Source organism: Parasteatoda tepidariorum, chromosome 1, assembly GCF_043381705.1.
Source record: "Parasteatoda tepidariorum isolate YZ-2023 chromosome 1, CAS_Ptep_4.0, whole genome shotgun sequence".
In the NCBI taxonomy this organism is placed as follows: domain Eukaryota; kingdom Metazoa; phylum Arthropoda; class Arachnida; order Araneae; family Theridiidae; genus Parasteatoda; species Parasteatoda tepidariorum.
This window is the reverse complement of record NC_092204.1, coordinates 5,790,291-5,806,780: the sequence shown is the minus strand read 5'-3', so window position 1 is coordinate 5,806,780 and position 16,490 is coordinate 5,790,291. Positions and strand designations below refer to the sequence as shown.

Here is a 16,490-nt window from a genome sequence, read left to right as displayed (position 1 = left end):
TTGAGAATCACTGGTATAGAGGATTCTAAAATGTGTTGTGGCCCTTACTATTATCCGCATGTCTTTATTTGAAAGTTTACCAGATAAAAATATAGCTAGTTGTATAATTAGTGGAGCTTGGGCAATCTTTAATATAATATGGAGTCTGCCATTTTTATCGTCAGAATCTTTACCATATCTAAGTAATATTCTCAGAAGTATCTAAGTTTTTCTCTGTAAAATGCTTAGAGACATTTTAAATATTCAGTATTTTAGACAATATTTATTTTATATAATATTTAACAATTTCTGAAATTTAAATAGTTACCATATGTTATCTATTTTTTTATATATATTTTTAAATTTAGCGTAGGCTTGTGCCCTCCTAAGCTATACTTCTAAGATCTATTATACAATGTTGAAAGGTTTGCCTGTTACTCCTTGACTGCTTTTGTGTAAGTCAGCAAAGAGCTGCATATTATTTTCAAAATTCCTCCCTCCACCCTATGTTAAGAATCCCGCTCACTTTAAAAAGCAAGGATGAGTTTTTTTTCTTTTTTTTTTTCTTTTTGGTGGAATTCTGCTAATTTTTAAAAAATATTTATAAATAAATAAATAAATAAATTCTGCTTTTCTAAGAAAATTTTGCTTCTTCTCAAACTTCTGAAAAATCTTTTTTTCTTCTTCTTTTTTTCTTTTTAATTTGTGCATTTTTGTATCTATGTAAACCAGGGTCAAAATTGCATTTGGGATTTGAAAATCATATCGCGATAGAATATTGACTCTATTTAAAATTGCATTATTTAAATTTGCATTCACTCGATTTAAAATTATACATCTCGATTCGTATTAACGCGATATGAAATAACACATCTTGATTTGTATTCAAGCGCTTGGAAAAATCACCCATTGGAATTTATATTCACGCGATTTAAAAATTTCACATCCAGGTTGGAATTCACAAAAAAATTATGATAAAATAAATAATAATAACAAATGAAAAAATTAAAATTTTTATTTAGCACTGTTCATAATTCGGTATTTTCATTAAAATATTGATAATGCTCTACGGATATATGCTTCTTACATACACTTGATAAAATTTAGTGAATCTTTTTTTATTTAAAATTTGTTTTGCACACAACATTTTTGATTTTCTATTTTCGGCTTCTTTCCAAACTCATCCCTGATAAAGGCTAGTATGTTTATAAATCTTCTTTGTTGAATGGTATGTCAGTTTTTTTTCCATTCGGCATGTAATAACCATTATTGTTTTCAGGATTGGTGGAAAGTGGAAGTGAATGACAGGCAGGGTTTTGTTCCTGCTGCCTACGTGAAGAAGATAGAGGCTGGCCTCTCTTCCAGTCAACAGAATCTTGCAGACACCAACAACATATCTGCTAGGCAACAACAGATAGAGACCCAGTATGAATCCCTCATGGGACTTGGGCAGGAAAGACGCAATAAACTGGAAGAATCCTGCAAGGCCTATCAGTTGGTGAGAGAAGCAGCAGAACTATCGCAGTGGCTCAAGGATAAGGTAAATCTACTTCTCTTTGTGTTCTAGCTATTGTAGTTTAAAATGCTTATTGGAAAACTCGCTCTTTTACAATTTTATCTACAAAATAAGTTATTTACAGCAATTTTTCATTTGATATTTAATTTGAATTATTATTATATTCACCTTAGCTGATAAGTCTTTTTTTTCTTTCTAAAAATTGTTCCTTTTTTGAAAAGAGTGATAAAGAAAAAATCAGTTAGAAGAAATATTAAACACAGTTAAGGCAGTTAACATTCAAAGTAAGAATGTTCATTTATATTTCAATTTTGCCTCCTTAAATAGTTTACTTCAGAGGAATTGAATAGTTTACTTTCAGAGGAAACTATTTTTGTATCATAAAGCTGGTTTATTTTTTATTTAATATATTTTCTCCAAAGGGGTAGTCTCTGTCTCAAAAGCTCAAAAAGTTACAATATGCATTGTGTAATACTTTTTCTTTTGTTTTTCATCAATGCAATTTAGAACATTTTATTTTAGTTGTTGCATATTTGATGATCTCATGGCATAGCACATGTTTTTATAAGCTGACACTATGTAAAGATCTAATCACTGGTAGATAAAGTGAGAAAATAAAATCATAATTTTTAAATTTTCTTTCGAATTTATTTTTTCTGTTAATGTTATGCAATCTTTTATTTTTTTAAAAAAAATATTATTGTTTTTTACTGGAATATAAGATTTCCTCTAAATTTTTTTTTTTTTTTNTAAATTTTTTTTTTTTTTTTTGGTATTCATTAATTGTAATTTAAATAAAACTCATTTTTCTATCTTAAAGGTGCTCTTCTAGTTTAGATTCGATTTACGCCCCATTTTTAAACCTTTTTTTATTGACCTGAAAGGATAACTGGTATAATTATTTAACGGTTTTATAAATTAACTATAAAAATGACGAGGAAGAGGACAGACACTGTCATACCCTGCACTGGTGGATGATCTTAGCTCAATCTCCATACTGTATTATTTGAAACAGAAGAGNGTAGATAAAGTGAGAAAATAAAATCATAATTTTTAAATTTTCTTTCGAATTTATTTTTTCTGTTAATGTTATGCAATCTTTTATTTTTTAAAAAAATTATTAGTGTTTTTTACTAAAAAATAAGATTTCCTCTAAGTTTTTTTTTTTTTGTTTTTATTTGGTATTCATTAATTGTATTTTAAATATTAACTCAGTTTTCTATCTTAAAGGTGCTCTTCTAGTTTAGATTCAATTTATGATCAGGCTCGATTTACGCCCCATTTTTAAACCTTTTTTTATTGACATGAAAGGATAAGTGGTATAATTATTTAACGGTTTTATAAATTAACTATAAAAATGACGAGGAAGAGGACAGACACTGTCATACCCTGCACTGGTGGATGATCTTAGCTCAATCTCCATACTGTATTATTTGAAACAGGACAGACCAAAAATTAACAATTCTGTATGAATGTTACTATACTCATAATCAAATAAAATCTGAAAAAAGCTTTTTTTCTCAGAATGATAGTTAAAAAAAGCTAGTTAAAAAAGTTTTGTAATTTAAACATATAAAAAAAAAAAACACGTAACTTGGTAAATGATGTCCTCAGCAGCGCACTGTGGCAGGTTCAATGGTCATATGTTTCAACTATATCAAATAGTTTCTGGGCACAATGGTTTGGCCATCATGTACTTCATTATATACAGTGTCAAAATATGCAATAAAAGAAATTCAATGTTGTTGTTTTTTAAATTAATTGTTTTATTTTAAATTTTTAAACCAGAAAACCCCTTAGAAAAAGATCACATGTTTGACAGCTTAAATAGCCACAGGACAGTATGTGTATTAATGCTAACTTACATTAGGATTTTTTAATTAGTTTGACACATTTTAATACTCTTGGCATGAATTTGAACTAAAAAAATAACTATTTTAATGTGTGTATTCCTTTAGGAACAAATAGCCCAAGTACAAGATGTGGGAGAAGATTTAGAACAAGTTGAAGTAATGCAGAAGAATTTTGATGATTTCCGAGCTGAGCTACAAACCAATGAAGCGAGGTTACAGCAGATGAATGAAACCGCAAGTCGATTGATGCAATCTGGTCACACTGAAGCTGCACAGAAAATTCAAACTCAGATTGAAGTGAGAACTTTTCTCATTATTCAGAGTTGACATAGGATTTAAACCATAACATATTAAAAAATAGAACTTTATTTTACTTAACTATATATATTTTTTAAAGAAATATGCATAGTTAAATCAAAAATATGTTTGTACAATGTGTATATATATTGCAGTTGTGTTAGTGTTTTTAAAGTTTTTTCCCCAGAGAAATTAATTATGAGATAAGGTTATGTACATAAATTTTTATATGATAGTCAAAGTAGACTAAAATGAAAAAAAATTTGACTAAGCAGGAAAAAAGTGGTATAAAGCTTCTTGTTTATCATCTGTTTATTCAATATAAGTATTATTTTTTTTTAAACTTATTACTTATGTAGTTGGTGTATTAAATAGTGAAGAAAATCTTGTTCTATCAAAATTAATTTTAAAAAATTAATTTTTTCTTGTTTCTTGTTTTGAATAATTCTTTATTTGATATCTAACTTACAAATTTGGTCTTTGCTTACTTATTAGGATATTTATCTCAAATAGAGACAATTATGATTTCATTTATTCAGTTATTTGTTTATAATTATCTAATTTTAACTGTTTTAAATTAAATGTTTTTTCTTCATAATATTAATTATTTACAATATGTTTTGTCAGAGCTTTAATTTATAAATATATTTTATTGATTTTAACCCTTTGATGTAAAGATGTATTTTGTATGATTTGAGAAACGTACTTTTAAAAAGAAAAATTTAATTATAAATCTTCTTGACATCGAATATCACCAATTACAGGGTTACCAGACTACTAAAATGAGACTATTTGCATCTAGTCTTGACCTAAGCCGACTATGGCAACTTTTTTTGCCTGAATTTTTTTTCTTTCTTAAAAAATTTTAAATTGCAAATTTTATTCCTCACTTTTTAATGCGCTCAAGTTGTACAGATTCCATTGTAAATCTATTTTGTTTCTTGATCGTCTTTTCAACTGCGATTGTTTTGAAATTCTGCACGATTTTAAAAAATGCAATTTTTAATATGCTATTACGATGTGTGGATTTCAAATTTGAATAATCACTCTTCGCGATATATATATGTATATATATATATATATTCTAAATCAATTATTGGTTAAACTGAAAATTTTTTAGAAAAAGTATGTTCTTTTTAATGAAAAAACATTCTTTTGAATAATTTCTAGTAATTAAAAGTACTTAATTTTCTGCTAATATACTAATTTTTTTGATATAAAAATTTAGTGCTAGAACACTAATGTTTCTATAAAGAGTATCATTTTTGCCACCAACTTGGACTAAATGGATCATGATATGACAATTTAGTAATTTAATAAAATTTTAGACATAATTTTGTTCTTATTTAGGCAACTATTTTCATGCTTTGGGCTACTAAAAGCAACTATATTCATTTTTTTCTGTGGCAACCCTTTAAATATAAAAAAATATGTATTGTATGAACGTAAATTTATGATAGTTATTTACTCCTTTAGGATGTGAATCGTAAATGGCAAGAAGTCCAGAATGTGTCTCAAGAAAGAGCGACTCAGCTGGGCTCTGCCCATGAAGTGCAGAGATTCCAGCGTGATGTGGATGAAACCAAAGACTGGATAAGGGAAAAAGATGACAACCTGAATAGTGAAGCTTGTGGTGAAGATTTGCGTAGTGTCCAAACTTTACAAAGGAAACATGAAGGATTGGAAAGAGATCTTGCTGCTCTGGGAGATAGAGTAAGTAGTTCCTTTTCTGTGATAAAAGTCTGCGTAAAGTGATCAGAATTAATAATTAAATACAGCAGCTAACACATGTCACAGGGTTGAGGTTTTCGGCATGCTAAACTGGTTTTGGAAGATGTCCAAAACCTTGAACTTAGGTAAAAGGTAAATATTCTATAGGTGTAACCATTGTACACATAATAATTGCATATATTAATAATTATTTGATATTTTTTTATACATTTTGCTTTGACTTATTAAAAGAAAATAATATAATAGGAAAAGATTTATAACTTTTGAGCTCTAGAATATGAATAAATATGCTTTTAATACTGATAAATTATGTTCTTGCATAAGGATAAATAATGCAATATTAAAAATAATAAACTTTTTATTTTTCACAATACATTTTTGTTTTAAATTGTGGCATAATTTTTACAGATGGGTTTTGGATAGGATGGTTTAAACCGTGGCCAAGTTAATGATTGTTAATAAATAGTTTAATGTAAACAGTTATGTGAGTCATCTCTGTAGTGACAAATTTGGTAGTAAGGTAATTTATCTGGTGAATATTTTTCATCATAATGTTGCCTTTTGAATAGAAATTAATTTTTTTAATTAATCTGCCTCTACAAAACCCCACTCCACTAACGAATAATTTCACATCAAATCAATCATTTTAAAAATAAAATAATAGGTTACAACCAGGCTTAGAAATTACAATATAACAGTCAGGCGTCAATAAACATAAATATTTTTTCTTAGTTGCGAAAAAATTTTCTTTTTTACTTCGGCTTATTATGCTGATGTTATTTGTTTTATTTATTGAATTGAGTGTTATAGAACAACGAGATTATTTAATTAGTATTGTCTTTAAAATATTTATGTTTAAATAAATGGTTTTTATTAATTGTGATAGATAAGAAGCTTAGATGACACTGCCAGTAGACTTATGCAAACTCATCCTGATTCAGCAGAATTGATCTATATCAAACAGAAAGAAATTAATGAAGAATGGACACAGCTTACTGCAAAAGCCAACGCCCGCAAGGAAAAACTTCTAGATTCATACGATTTACAGCGATTCTTAGCTGACTACAGGTATTGCTTAGATATATAACTATAATTTTGATTCAAAAGAAAAAAGATCTTTTTTTTCCCACTAGAAATTGGGGTTTACATTCGTACCTTTTTTTAAAAATCTATTTTCGCTCGACTATGTTATTCTATTTTAGTGTTAAATATTAATAATTTGAGTGATGAACAATTTATATATTCTAATATCCTTTAATTCTATGATGAGTACAGTTTGTTTCATTTTCTTTGTAAGTTAACATCTGATTGCAATTTAACAGCTATTAACTAATGAGAAGTAGCATCCAGTTTTCATTTAAAAGATTAGATTGTAAGTTTAACCCATTTAAGGCCAAGCATAGAAACTTTATAAAATGTGGTATTATTTTAATTGAAATATACTTGCATTACATTCATTAAGACACAAAAAAATTTCATTCATGAAAAATTATATTTTATTTAAGAAATAAAATAGTACATATAGACAGTATTCACTAAATCAATGAACAAACCATTTAGTTGAACGCTTATTCTTTTTTTATGAAATTTGTTTTTTTATTTACTGACTTGCAACTTTAATCCATCATAAAAACATATGATAAATCTCAAAAGGAATAATTATGCATTTTTCAAAAATTTCATTTGCCAATAACTATTTTAAGTTAATAAGCTTCAGTAGTTTGAAAATTCCTCAACAGAAAGTTTTACTCTAATTGAATTGCTAATATTTTATAGATGTCTTCAGAGCCCTTGACAATAGCTGAAAAATAAAATTAGTGAAAAATATTCGTCAAAGTGTTAATAAAAAAATATTTGTGCACTTTTGGCCGAAAATGTGTTTTAAAAAAAAACTGAAAACTAAATCAACTGAACGTAAAAAAAAAATGTTTTTGATGGTATGCATAGAACTGATGTTTAAAAATCGCCAAATGTTTTTCAGAGATTTAATGTCTTGGATACAGAGCATGATGAGTCTTGTGTTCTCTGAAGAATTAGCAAGTGATGTTACTGGGGCAGAAGCTTTACTTGAAAGACATCAGGTGAGATATAAATTTCTTACATTTCATTCAGAATGAGGCATGTTATGTTTCAAAACTTCAATTTTCAGTGATGTATGATTGACACACCAAAATTGCTCTTACGCACATTCAATATATTTATTTATTTTTCCTGTTCATGGGCAATAAAATAAAAAATTTCAAATCTGATAAAAAATAGTCAATTTCGATTCTCCCTCTAAATATTTGTAATTGACTTAACCATAAGGAAAAAATTATTAAAAAGAGCAATTGCTCATTTTTTAACAAAAAATTTTTTTAACTGAAATATTAAATGCATTTATTCTGCATCAAAAATTTATAAGTAGGATTTCTTATTATAATTCCAAGATGAGTAAAAATATTTTCCTCAATAAGCTAAGTTTTGCTTTCTCTAATTATTCAAAAACTAATGAAAAATCGCTTAATAATGCTTGATCATATTGAAATCATCCAGTTGAAATGACAAGATTGTTTGATTAAAATCTGTTGTTTTTTTGTAAAACTAATGATTTCAAAGTTTACAAAACATTTTACAATGAAATTGTTTAATAAATTTTATTGATTAGTTCTAAACTAATCAGTTTATTACTCATTTCAAAGTATAAAAAATTCCTAAACAATTTTACAATTAGATTGCTTTAAATGTTTTATTGATTATTATAGAATGAAAATAAATTGATGTACTTTAGAGGTTTTTATTAGCTTAATTGCACGAATTCGTAAAGTGTAACGAACTCTGGTTTTCCTGTAATGACTATTTAAGAATCGAATACATTTGTTTTCTCAGTCATTTCTACATCTTGTAAAGTTATAATGATCTTTATTGATATGTCTATTACACCAAAAATATGAACAAAATTGTTAGATGTCTTAAAATAAAGTTATAATAATATTGATTGAAATCTCTATCACATAGAGAACCTAAACAATATTGTTAGATATTTAAAAATAAAGTTAGGATCTTGACTGAAATCTCTTTAAGACGCGGACAGATATTTTAAAATTCAGGAAATACTAATTTAATCAAAATGTTCGTTAATCTCATAATTTAGTGGTCCATCTTTCTGTGATTTCCTAGCAAATACTGAGATAATTAAGATTCATGTATAACTAATGATAGCTCTTCATGTTCCTTCAGTTAAATTTCACAAAAAGGGTTTATTTCTGACTTAAATTTTAGAACAATTAACAAAGATATTAAATGTACTTAAACTATTTATTTATTATTATTTTACTTATTTATAAAGTCCCAAATTTATCATCAATATAATTTTTTTTTTAAATTTGTCTGAAATTGTAATTTCAATCTATCTTGCAGGAATTTAATAAGTTTTGATAATTTTAAACATAAATTTTTAGAGAATCGAATTATTTTTTACTTTGATGACAGTAATAAATTCAGAATTAGGGTGGATAAGTTCAGAATTGGGGTATATATTATGCATACATAGAATTATGTATATTATGCATTATGTAAATTAAAGTTTTTCTTACTTAGTAATTTTTTCTTATTACTGAATTTAAGTTATTTTTTTTTGTTTTATGTAGAATTATCGTTCAGAAATAGATGCATATTATGGCATCCCACAGGTATTATTGAGGAATGTGTTTGTGCTTTGTGAATGAATTACAAATAAACTCTCCATTTAACACTGAAATTATTTATTTTTTGCGATTATCTTGGCTTTTACTAAACTTATTGCTTGTATTGTTTGACACCTTGAAAGATATTAAATTTTGACTTATTTGGATTGGTTTTAGCTAGTAGTGTGTTGCTTATTTGAATGTAATGTTTGTTATGAGTTCTTTTTAATTACCTTTTGCTGATTTCATCAGTTTCAAATAAACCATTAACTTCTACTAGATGCGTATTCTGTGATCATTCTAGCTATGTATTTAGTTTTTCCGCCATTTATCTGATAGTTTAGGCTTTATTTTATCACTGCATTTTTTTTATGTTCTCAAAGATGCACAAGAAACTAATATATTCTTAGGTAAATTTCAGTGAAGTAATCATCACTTATAAAATCTATAAATTGTGCTGCTCTTTTATATGAAACATAGAATTATCTTACTTAATCCACTGTTCCTTACCATATAACTTGCTCATTTTGCCAATTCTCCCAAGAAGAAAGAACAGTACAATGCTGTAATTATAAACATGATGCATATAGATTTTAAAAAATTCTTAAAGGTGCCTATTTTCGATTTTCGTGTTTTAAAAGCAATTAAAGGTGCTTTTTTCATTGGATGTTTTGAGAAAGTGCTTAAATTTCCATTTTCGAATATGAGATATTTTTTACCAAATTGATTTTCGCTACGTGTTATGCAAAAGCGTGCTTTTCACATGGTTCATGGTCCTTTTCAACCTTTTCACAATTCATTTTGGTGTACTGTCAGTCCATAGTGTATGAAAGGGCCAATCATTTTACATGCTTGATAAAATATTTGCGAGTTCGAATATGTGCATCTACTGAACTGAGTTCGATCAGATTATTGCATTCTCATGTGCAACTCTGCTGCATTTTGCAAGATTTTTTCAATTTCAGGCTTCATTTCCACCCTCTGATATCAAACTGAAAAACCTCTTGATCTTTTTATAGTGGCTAATCTAAACAACAACAAAAAGAGTTCTTTGTCAGAAACTGGTTATTTTATCATGATCGTGTAATCTTTAAAAAAAATGTTGAAATTTTGTTAATGTATATAGTGCTTAAAAATATTTTTTGAGAGTTTAAAATGTACTTAAAAGGCTCTTATTTATTGTTGAAAGATTTGGCTACGAACCCTGATAAAATAATTGATTTACTCTATAGTCATAATATTCCTGCATCATTAACATCATTATATTTGGTGACACAACATATTTTTCTTGTTTGAAATCTGCTAGCAGTCTTAACATAGCCTCTCTAACAAAAGTAACTTTCATTGAACCAAGGGTTTAATATAATATGCTGTATGTTTTTTTCAGGAACATCGTACCGAGATTGATGCTCGCGCTGGTACATTCCAGGCCTTTGAAATGTTTGGGCAACAGTTGCTTCAGAGTGGTCATTATGCCAGTCCAGAGGTGCAAGAAAAATTGGAAAAAATGAATGATGCGAGACAAGATCTTGAACGGTATTTTTTCTATTCTTAGTGACACTTTTGTTTTATTTTTGAATACCATTGTAATTAAGAAAGAAAAATGTTATTAAAGTAAATTACCATCAGTTCAAAATAAATTACCATCAACAATAGAAAATCAGTTTATAAGGGAGAAAAGCTTTTTCCTTTTCAATCATCTCATAATTGTTTTTCAAATAATGAATATATTTTAAGCGTGTTAGAAACTAAAATATCTTGTTTGTCCGTTCAATGGATAGAACTGTTTTTTTTATTGTAAAAGTAAAAATTATGGGTAGAAGTTTTTCTTCAACAGTAGCATTTCGATATCTTAGTATAAATATTTTTTGCTTAATGATAATTCAAACAAATTTTCTTGTTAATGCTTTAGATTGTTTTGAAACTCCAGAGTTAATACCCATTTGTTCACCTTTCCAAAGCAGAATTGTTTTTGATACTTCAAGACGATTCTAACATTTTCAAATGACATGTTTTTGAACTTTTAAAGTATAAAAATCATTATCGAGCTGTTTATGATAATTTTTGTACAAATAACTCATTTACTTCACATTCTTCAAACTTCTCATTTACTCCACATTTTAGTAACTTTCAGTCTTTTAAAATTTTTAAAAAAAATTCAAAACTGTTCTATATGCTATTTAAAAATTTGAGTTAGACAAACTTTTTCAATTCCTTCTATTAGTTCACACTCTCCCTAAATTTATATAAATTTTCCTTGTTCAAATTTTCAATCATTAATAAAATACTTTTTTTTCATCCACTCAATTTCAAATAAATTTTTTTAAACTTGTAGTGGATGACACTTGATGTTAATACAATTTTTTCAAATATTAATTTATTCATTAAAATAGGGATGAGCAAAAAACAAAATGGAATTTTCTGATAGGTTTAGTCATTGTTTTAAATTTTACTATAAGCGATTCAATTTTTCACATATTTTAAAAATAACATCTGTGATAATTTCTAACTTATAGCTCTGTTTGAACAAAAAAAATATTGTATTGCTGACATTTAAATATTTAATTATTTTATATTTTCTGTGTCAGATAAATTCAATAAAGAACATTAGGTGGTAGCACGTGCAGTCCACGTCACCAAATGTATACTTTTATAGTTGTCTGATAGCACCTTTTTTCTTCAATTCCTGCTATTAGTTCACATTCTCCCTATATCTCGTTCAAATTTTCAATCGTTAATTAAATAGTTTTTATTCATCCACTCAAATTCAAATACATTTATTTTCAATAGTTTTAATAGTTTTTTTATTAAATTTTTTCAAATCCATTTGTTTTCAATCGTTTAATAGTTTTTTATTAAATTTTTTCAAATGCATTTTTCTTTCAATCGTTTAATAGTTTTTTCAAATATTAAATTTTTTTAATTATTTAATAATTTTCTTTGTTGCCCCTAAGTAGGAATTGACTTTAAGAAAAAAATATTTACGTTAAATTTTTATTTCTACAGTGCTTGGATTGCACGAAGGATGAAACTAGATCAGTGTCTGGAACTGCAGTTGTTTTACAGAGATTGTGAGCAGGCAGAAAACTGGATGGGAAGTCGAGAAGCTTTCCTCAGCTCTGATGACATGGGTGGTGATAATGTAGAATCTCTCATAAAGAAACATGAAGATTTTGATAAAGCAATAAATGCTCAGGTATGCATGCATATTCCACAAATTAAGTCAATCATGGTGTATAGTGTTTTTAATGGATCACAGTACCCTTTTTTTTTTTAATAAAGGTATAATCATTCATTTTGTGGATTCTTTACATGTTCATTTAACTTATAATCAATAATTTATGTTCAAAAAATCGTTAAACTGTTTAATTTTTTTTTAAATTTAAAAAAAAAAACTAAGTTTTTAAATCCTTAAGGATTTTTTATTTTAACATATTTTCAAAAAAAAAAGATTTTTTTCTTATTGCTTACTATATTTATCTTAACAATTTTGCTCATTCTCTTGTTGATGTATCAATTTTTTATAGATTATTTTGTTAAAAAGTGGAGAAATTTTTTTTTTAAAATTCCTGTTATATATATATTACATGCTGTAAAAATTAAAATACCTACCTTATAAAATGCAGTTTCCATTCACAGTTTGAATAAGTGTATTATACTTAAGATAAAAAAGTTTACTTCAAAGCTTTATCTTAAATAAAAAAATTCCCTAAGGATTTAATTAAAATTAAATTATCATGTATGAGAAAAAGCACTTTATGCTCTGTTCTATCTGCTGATCAAGTTTCTGTTTTAGGACAATCTGAAATCATTCGTAACTTTTTTAAAAATGTAGATAGAGGGATGATTTTTTTTCCAGTACATTTTAAATAGTTTGAAGTTTTATTATAAACTATTAAAAAAATTGATATTTCGGTGATTATTTGGATTCAGCGACCCCTTAAAAAGTGCTTAAAGGTGATTCTGGCACTCTCATTAGCAACTCTGCTGCATTTTGCTAGATATTATCAATTTCAGGCTTTATTTTTCACCCTCTGAAATAAAACCAAAAAAATTTCTTGCTCTTTTTATGTTGGCTAATATAATCAAGAAAAGAGTTCTTTGTCAGAAACTAGTTATTTTATCATGATCATGTAAAGTCTTTGGAAATTATTTTATTAATGTATCTTAAAAAAAATTTTGAGTGCTTAAAAGGTGCTTATTTTTTGTTGAAAGATTAGGCTATGCACCCTGTTAAATATCCATAGCTGCCAACTTACTGGATTTTACAGTAGACTACTGGATTTTGCCAGTTTCTCCTGATCTCCTGGTTTAGTTAAAATTGTCCTGGTTTTTGTACATTTTAGAAAAATCCCTAAAATTGAGTAAGTTTCCTAAAAAAAAAAAATCCATATTGAAATAGAATTTTTGTACAGATTATTGCTTGCTTGCTTAAATATCTAAATAAGTATTACTAAAACATCATGAAGCAAACCTCATTTATAGAAATCAGTTCAAAAAAAAAAATGTTTCTTCTAAAATGTTTAGTTAAATTTTTTTCAGAACTCTTTTTAAATTAATGAAAAAAATATTTTAAGTATCTTTGATGAATTAAATGCCTATTAATATTTGAAATTATGAGTGAGCATAATACATAAGATTTCAGGTAAGTTTAATGCCAATCATAACTGGAAAATAATGCAGTTTTACTATTTTGATGACTATAAAAATCCCTAAAATTCCCTATGTGTATTTTTAGTTCCCAACAAATATTATGGGTTCTATTAGTTCTATGTGTTCCCAACAAATATTATGATATTTATATTATTTTGTGAAATCTACTAAATTTTTTCCTATCCATGTTGGCTGCTTTGACTATCAAATTTTTTTTCTTTCCGTGCATCATGTATTTATTTCAACACTTCTAAAGTGAATTTTAACCCTTTTTTTTTTTTTTTTTTTTTTTTTTTTTTTTTCTTGGATTTCCACAAACCGCCACTACATATGAAATTAATAAACATATGTATAAGCTCCCTGAAAACAGGCTTTAAATTCTGGTAAGATATTAAAATCTTTTAACCAAAAACAAACTTTCCAACAACTTTTGTAACATATATAATACGATGGTAGATANAAATGGAATTTACCCCCCCCCCTCCCCATTTTATGGTGTTCCGAATATCTGAATTTGTAACAAAGTCCCCCACTCATAGTCATATTTTATTAAAATATAAAATGTTTTTATCATGTTCTTTAAAAAATTATTTCTATAGCGAATTATCTTTTAAACTTTTGTGATTTCTGAATTTTTGTTATTATATATTTTTATTTTATCAACATAAAATTCTAGCTAAAGCAAGCCATTCATTGGCACATTTTTTTTAAATTCTAAAATGAGAACAGAAAAATCAGGAGTGATTAGGAAAGATCAGGAATTTCCTTTCAGATGAACAAGAAAAGTAGCTTTAGAATATCATTCTGAAAAAAAATTTTGTTTTTGTATTTTTTTCAGCTATTTTATCGCTTCAGCTCTTTCTTTACGCTGTTTTTTAAAATCTATAAATATGAAGATGCAGAGTATAACAGTTTTGTTTACACCTATCATTTCAATTAATGTTATTATAATGCTTTTTTAAATAGTAAAATAGTAACTTCGTTAAGGTCATTAAAAGTCATGAATTTGAAAATCTTAAATGTAGCAGATACCCTGTATTTAGAACACTTCCATTTTCTTGAATAAACTCAAAGTACTCCTTTTTACGTTTATTGTGTAACCAGCACTCAGTTTGTTAAAGTAAACATTTTTTACATTTATTTGAATGAGCACAATTATCATTGTTCGCTTGATCCTTATTCAATAATATTTGTTCAACATAAAATACCAATATTTATAAATTTTGGATTTTTAATTTTACTTTGCAAAAGTATTGCAGAAAATTTTCGTAACTACTTAGCGTAATACTAATTAGTTTTTCCTTTGTTTCATTAATACGTTATTTTAAAATTGTGTTGCAAGCCTTGTGGCAGAATTTTTTTCGAACTATCTGTGACAAAGCTGCCTAGCACAAATCTTTCTACAAGATAATTTTATTAATAAGAAACATATGGGTTACTAATTTAAAATAACAAAAGCGCTGTGTTTAAAATAATTTTTTTTTTAAACTGGAAATGTTATAATTTTTTTTCCTAATATTATGGGCGATATTCTTGTATTTTGTTGGGGGCACACAAATTATTTATTTCTTCGCATTTTGTAAATAATTATCACAATAAAAAATCATGAAATCCGTGGTAATAATTGCCGAAAAGTAAAGATCAAGAAATCAAGTGAACTCCTCAAATGCGCGTTTCGTTTCAAGATTAGGTTTCTGTAATAAATAATATCATATAAAAAATATCGGTTTTAAAAACTATGAAAAATCCAATAGCAATAACTGCCAAAAATTCGATAGAATTATTGCCTTAAAAAGTAAATACTCAAATGCCCCGTTCGAATTTTCCATACTGTCTGAAATATATTGAGATATTTAAAAACCAGGTAAAAGTCAATATCAATAAATGTCGAAAATGCAATCGAAACTTAGCATCGATTTACGATACTATCGGTGTAAATTGAGCCTGTCAAAAAGTGGTTATCTAAATGCCTGATTTAAATGTTACGTGTAAATTTCTTTGGAACATTGTAACGTTCTGAGACAATGTCGCCGTGTCTCTGCCATTCTGCCACGGGGTTATGTTTACACTAAGATATCAATATATTTAATATTTTGCAAGACTCGTTGAAACATTAAATATATTTGACCTCTGCTCGATTGCAAATAATTATTTATGTTGTTTGCTATTTTAGGTTGAATCTCTTTTGAAATCTGAAGAATCTGGCAAAGACTTAGCCTCTGTTCAAAACCTCATCAAGAAACATCAACTTGTTGAAGCTGATGTGAATGCCCATGAAGATCGCATCAGAGATATGAACACTTTAGCTGACAGTTTAATTGAGTCAGGGCAGTGCGATGCTGCCTCCATTGAAGAAAAGCGCAGCTCAATTAATGAACGATACAATAGAGTCAAAACTTTGGCTGGTCACAGGCGAGCTAGACTTAATGAAGCAAATACATTGCACCAATTCTTCCGTGATATTGCCGACGAAGAGTCCTGGATTAAGTATGTCATTGTTTTCTTTCTTCAAAACTCAATTTTTTTGCACTTTATTAAAATTAGAATTTCACTTCAAAAGATTATGTTCTATGCAGAAAATAATATTTTAATCTTGAGTGTTACAGGATTTGAGTTATTTTCTATTATTTATCGACTGAACATTATTTGTGGATTCAGTTACAAAGAAATGTTATTGCAATCTGTTTGTTATCTTCCCTTACCCCAAAAGGAAAATTTGTCCTTTTTGCTAAATTATGTTGTCCACACACACACACACATATATATATATAATTGCTTACTATATTTATCTTAACA

At 27.1% G+C, this 16,490-nt stretch overlaps 1 protein-coding gene across 1 annotated transcript in view; it reads left to right on the top strand.

Moving 5' to 3' along the window:
• Positions 1–16,490, top strand: part of LOC107449942 (alpha spectrin) — a 67,910-nt gene that overhangs the window by 32,740 nt on the left and 18,680 nt on the right. Inside the window, exons 24-32 of the mRNA XM_071177193.1 lie at positions 1,259–1,519; positions 3,454–3,645; positions 5,122–5,358; positions 6,263–6,444; positions 7,358–7,457; positions 9,006–9,047; positions 10,429–10,577; positions 12,048–12,273; positions 15,868–16,181. Of these exons, the coding sequence (XP_071033294.1) occupies positions 1,259–1,519; positions 3,454–3,645; positions 5,122–5,358; positions 6,263–6,444; positions 7,358–7,457; positions 9,006–9,047; positions 10,429–10,577; positions 12,048–12,273; positions 15,868–16,181 (1,703 nt within the window). The remainder of the gene's footprint in view (positions 1–1,258; positions 1,520–3,453; positions 3,646–5,121; positions 5,359–6,262; positions 6,445–7,357; positions 7,458–9,005; positions 9,048–10,428; positions 10,578–12,047; positions 12,274–15,867; positions 16,182–16,490) is intronic.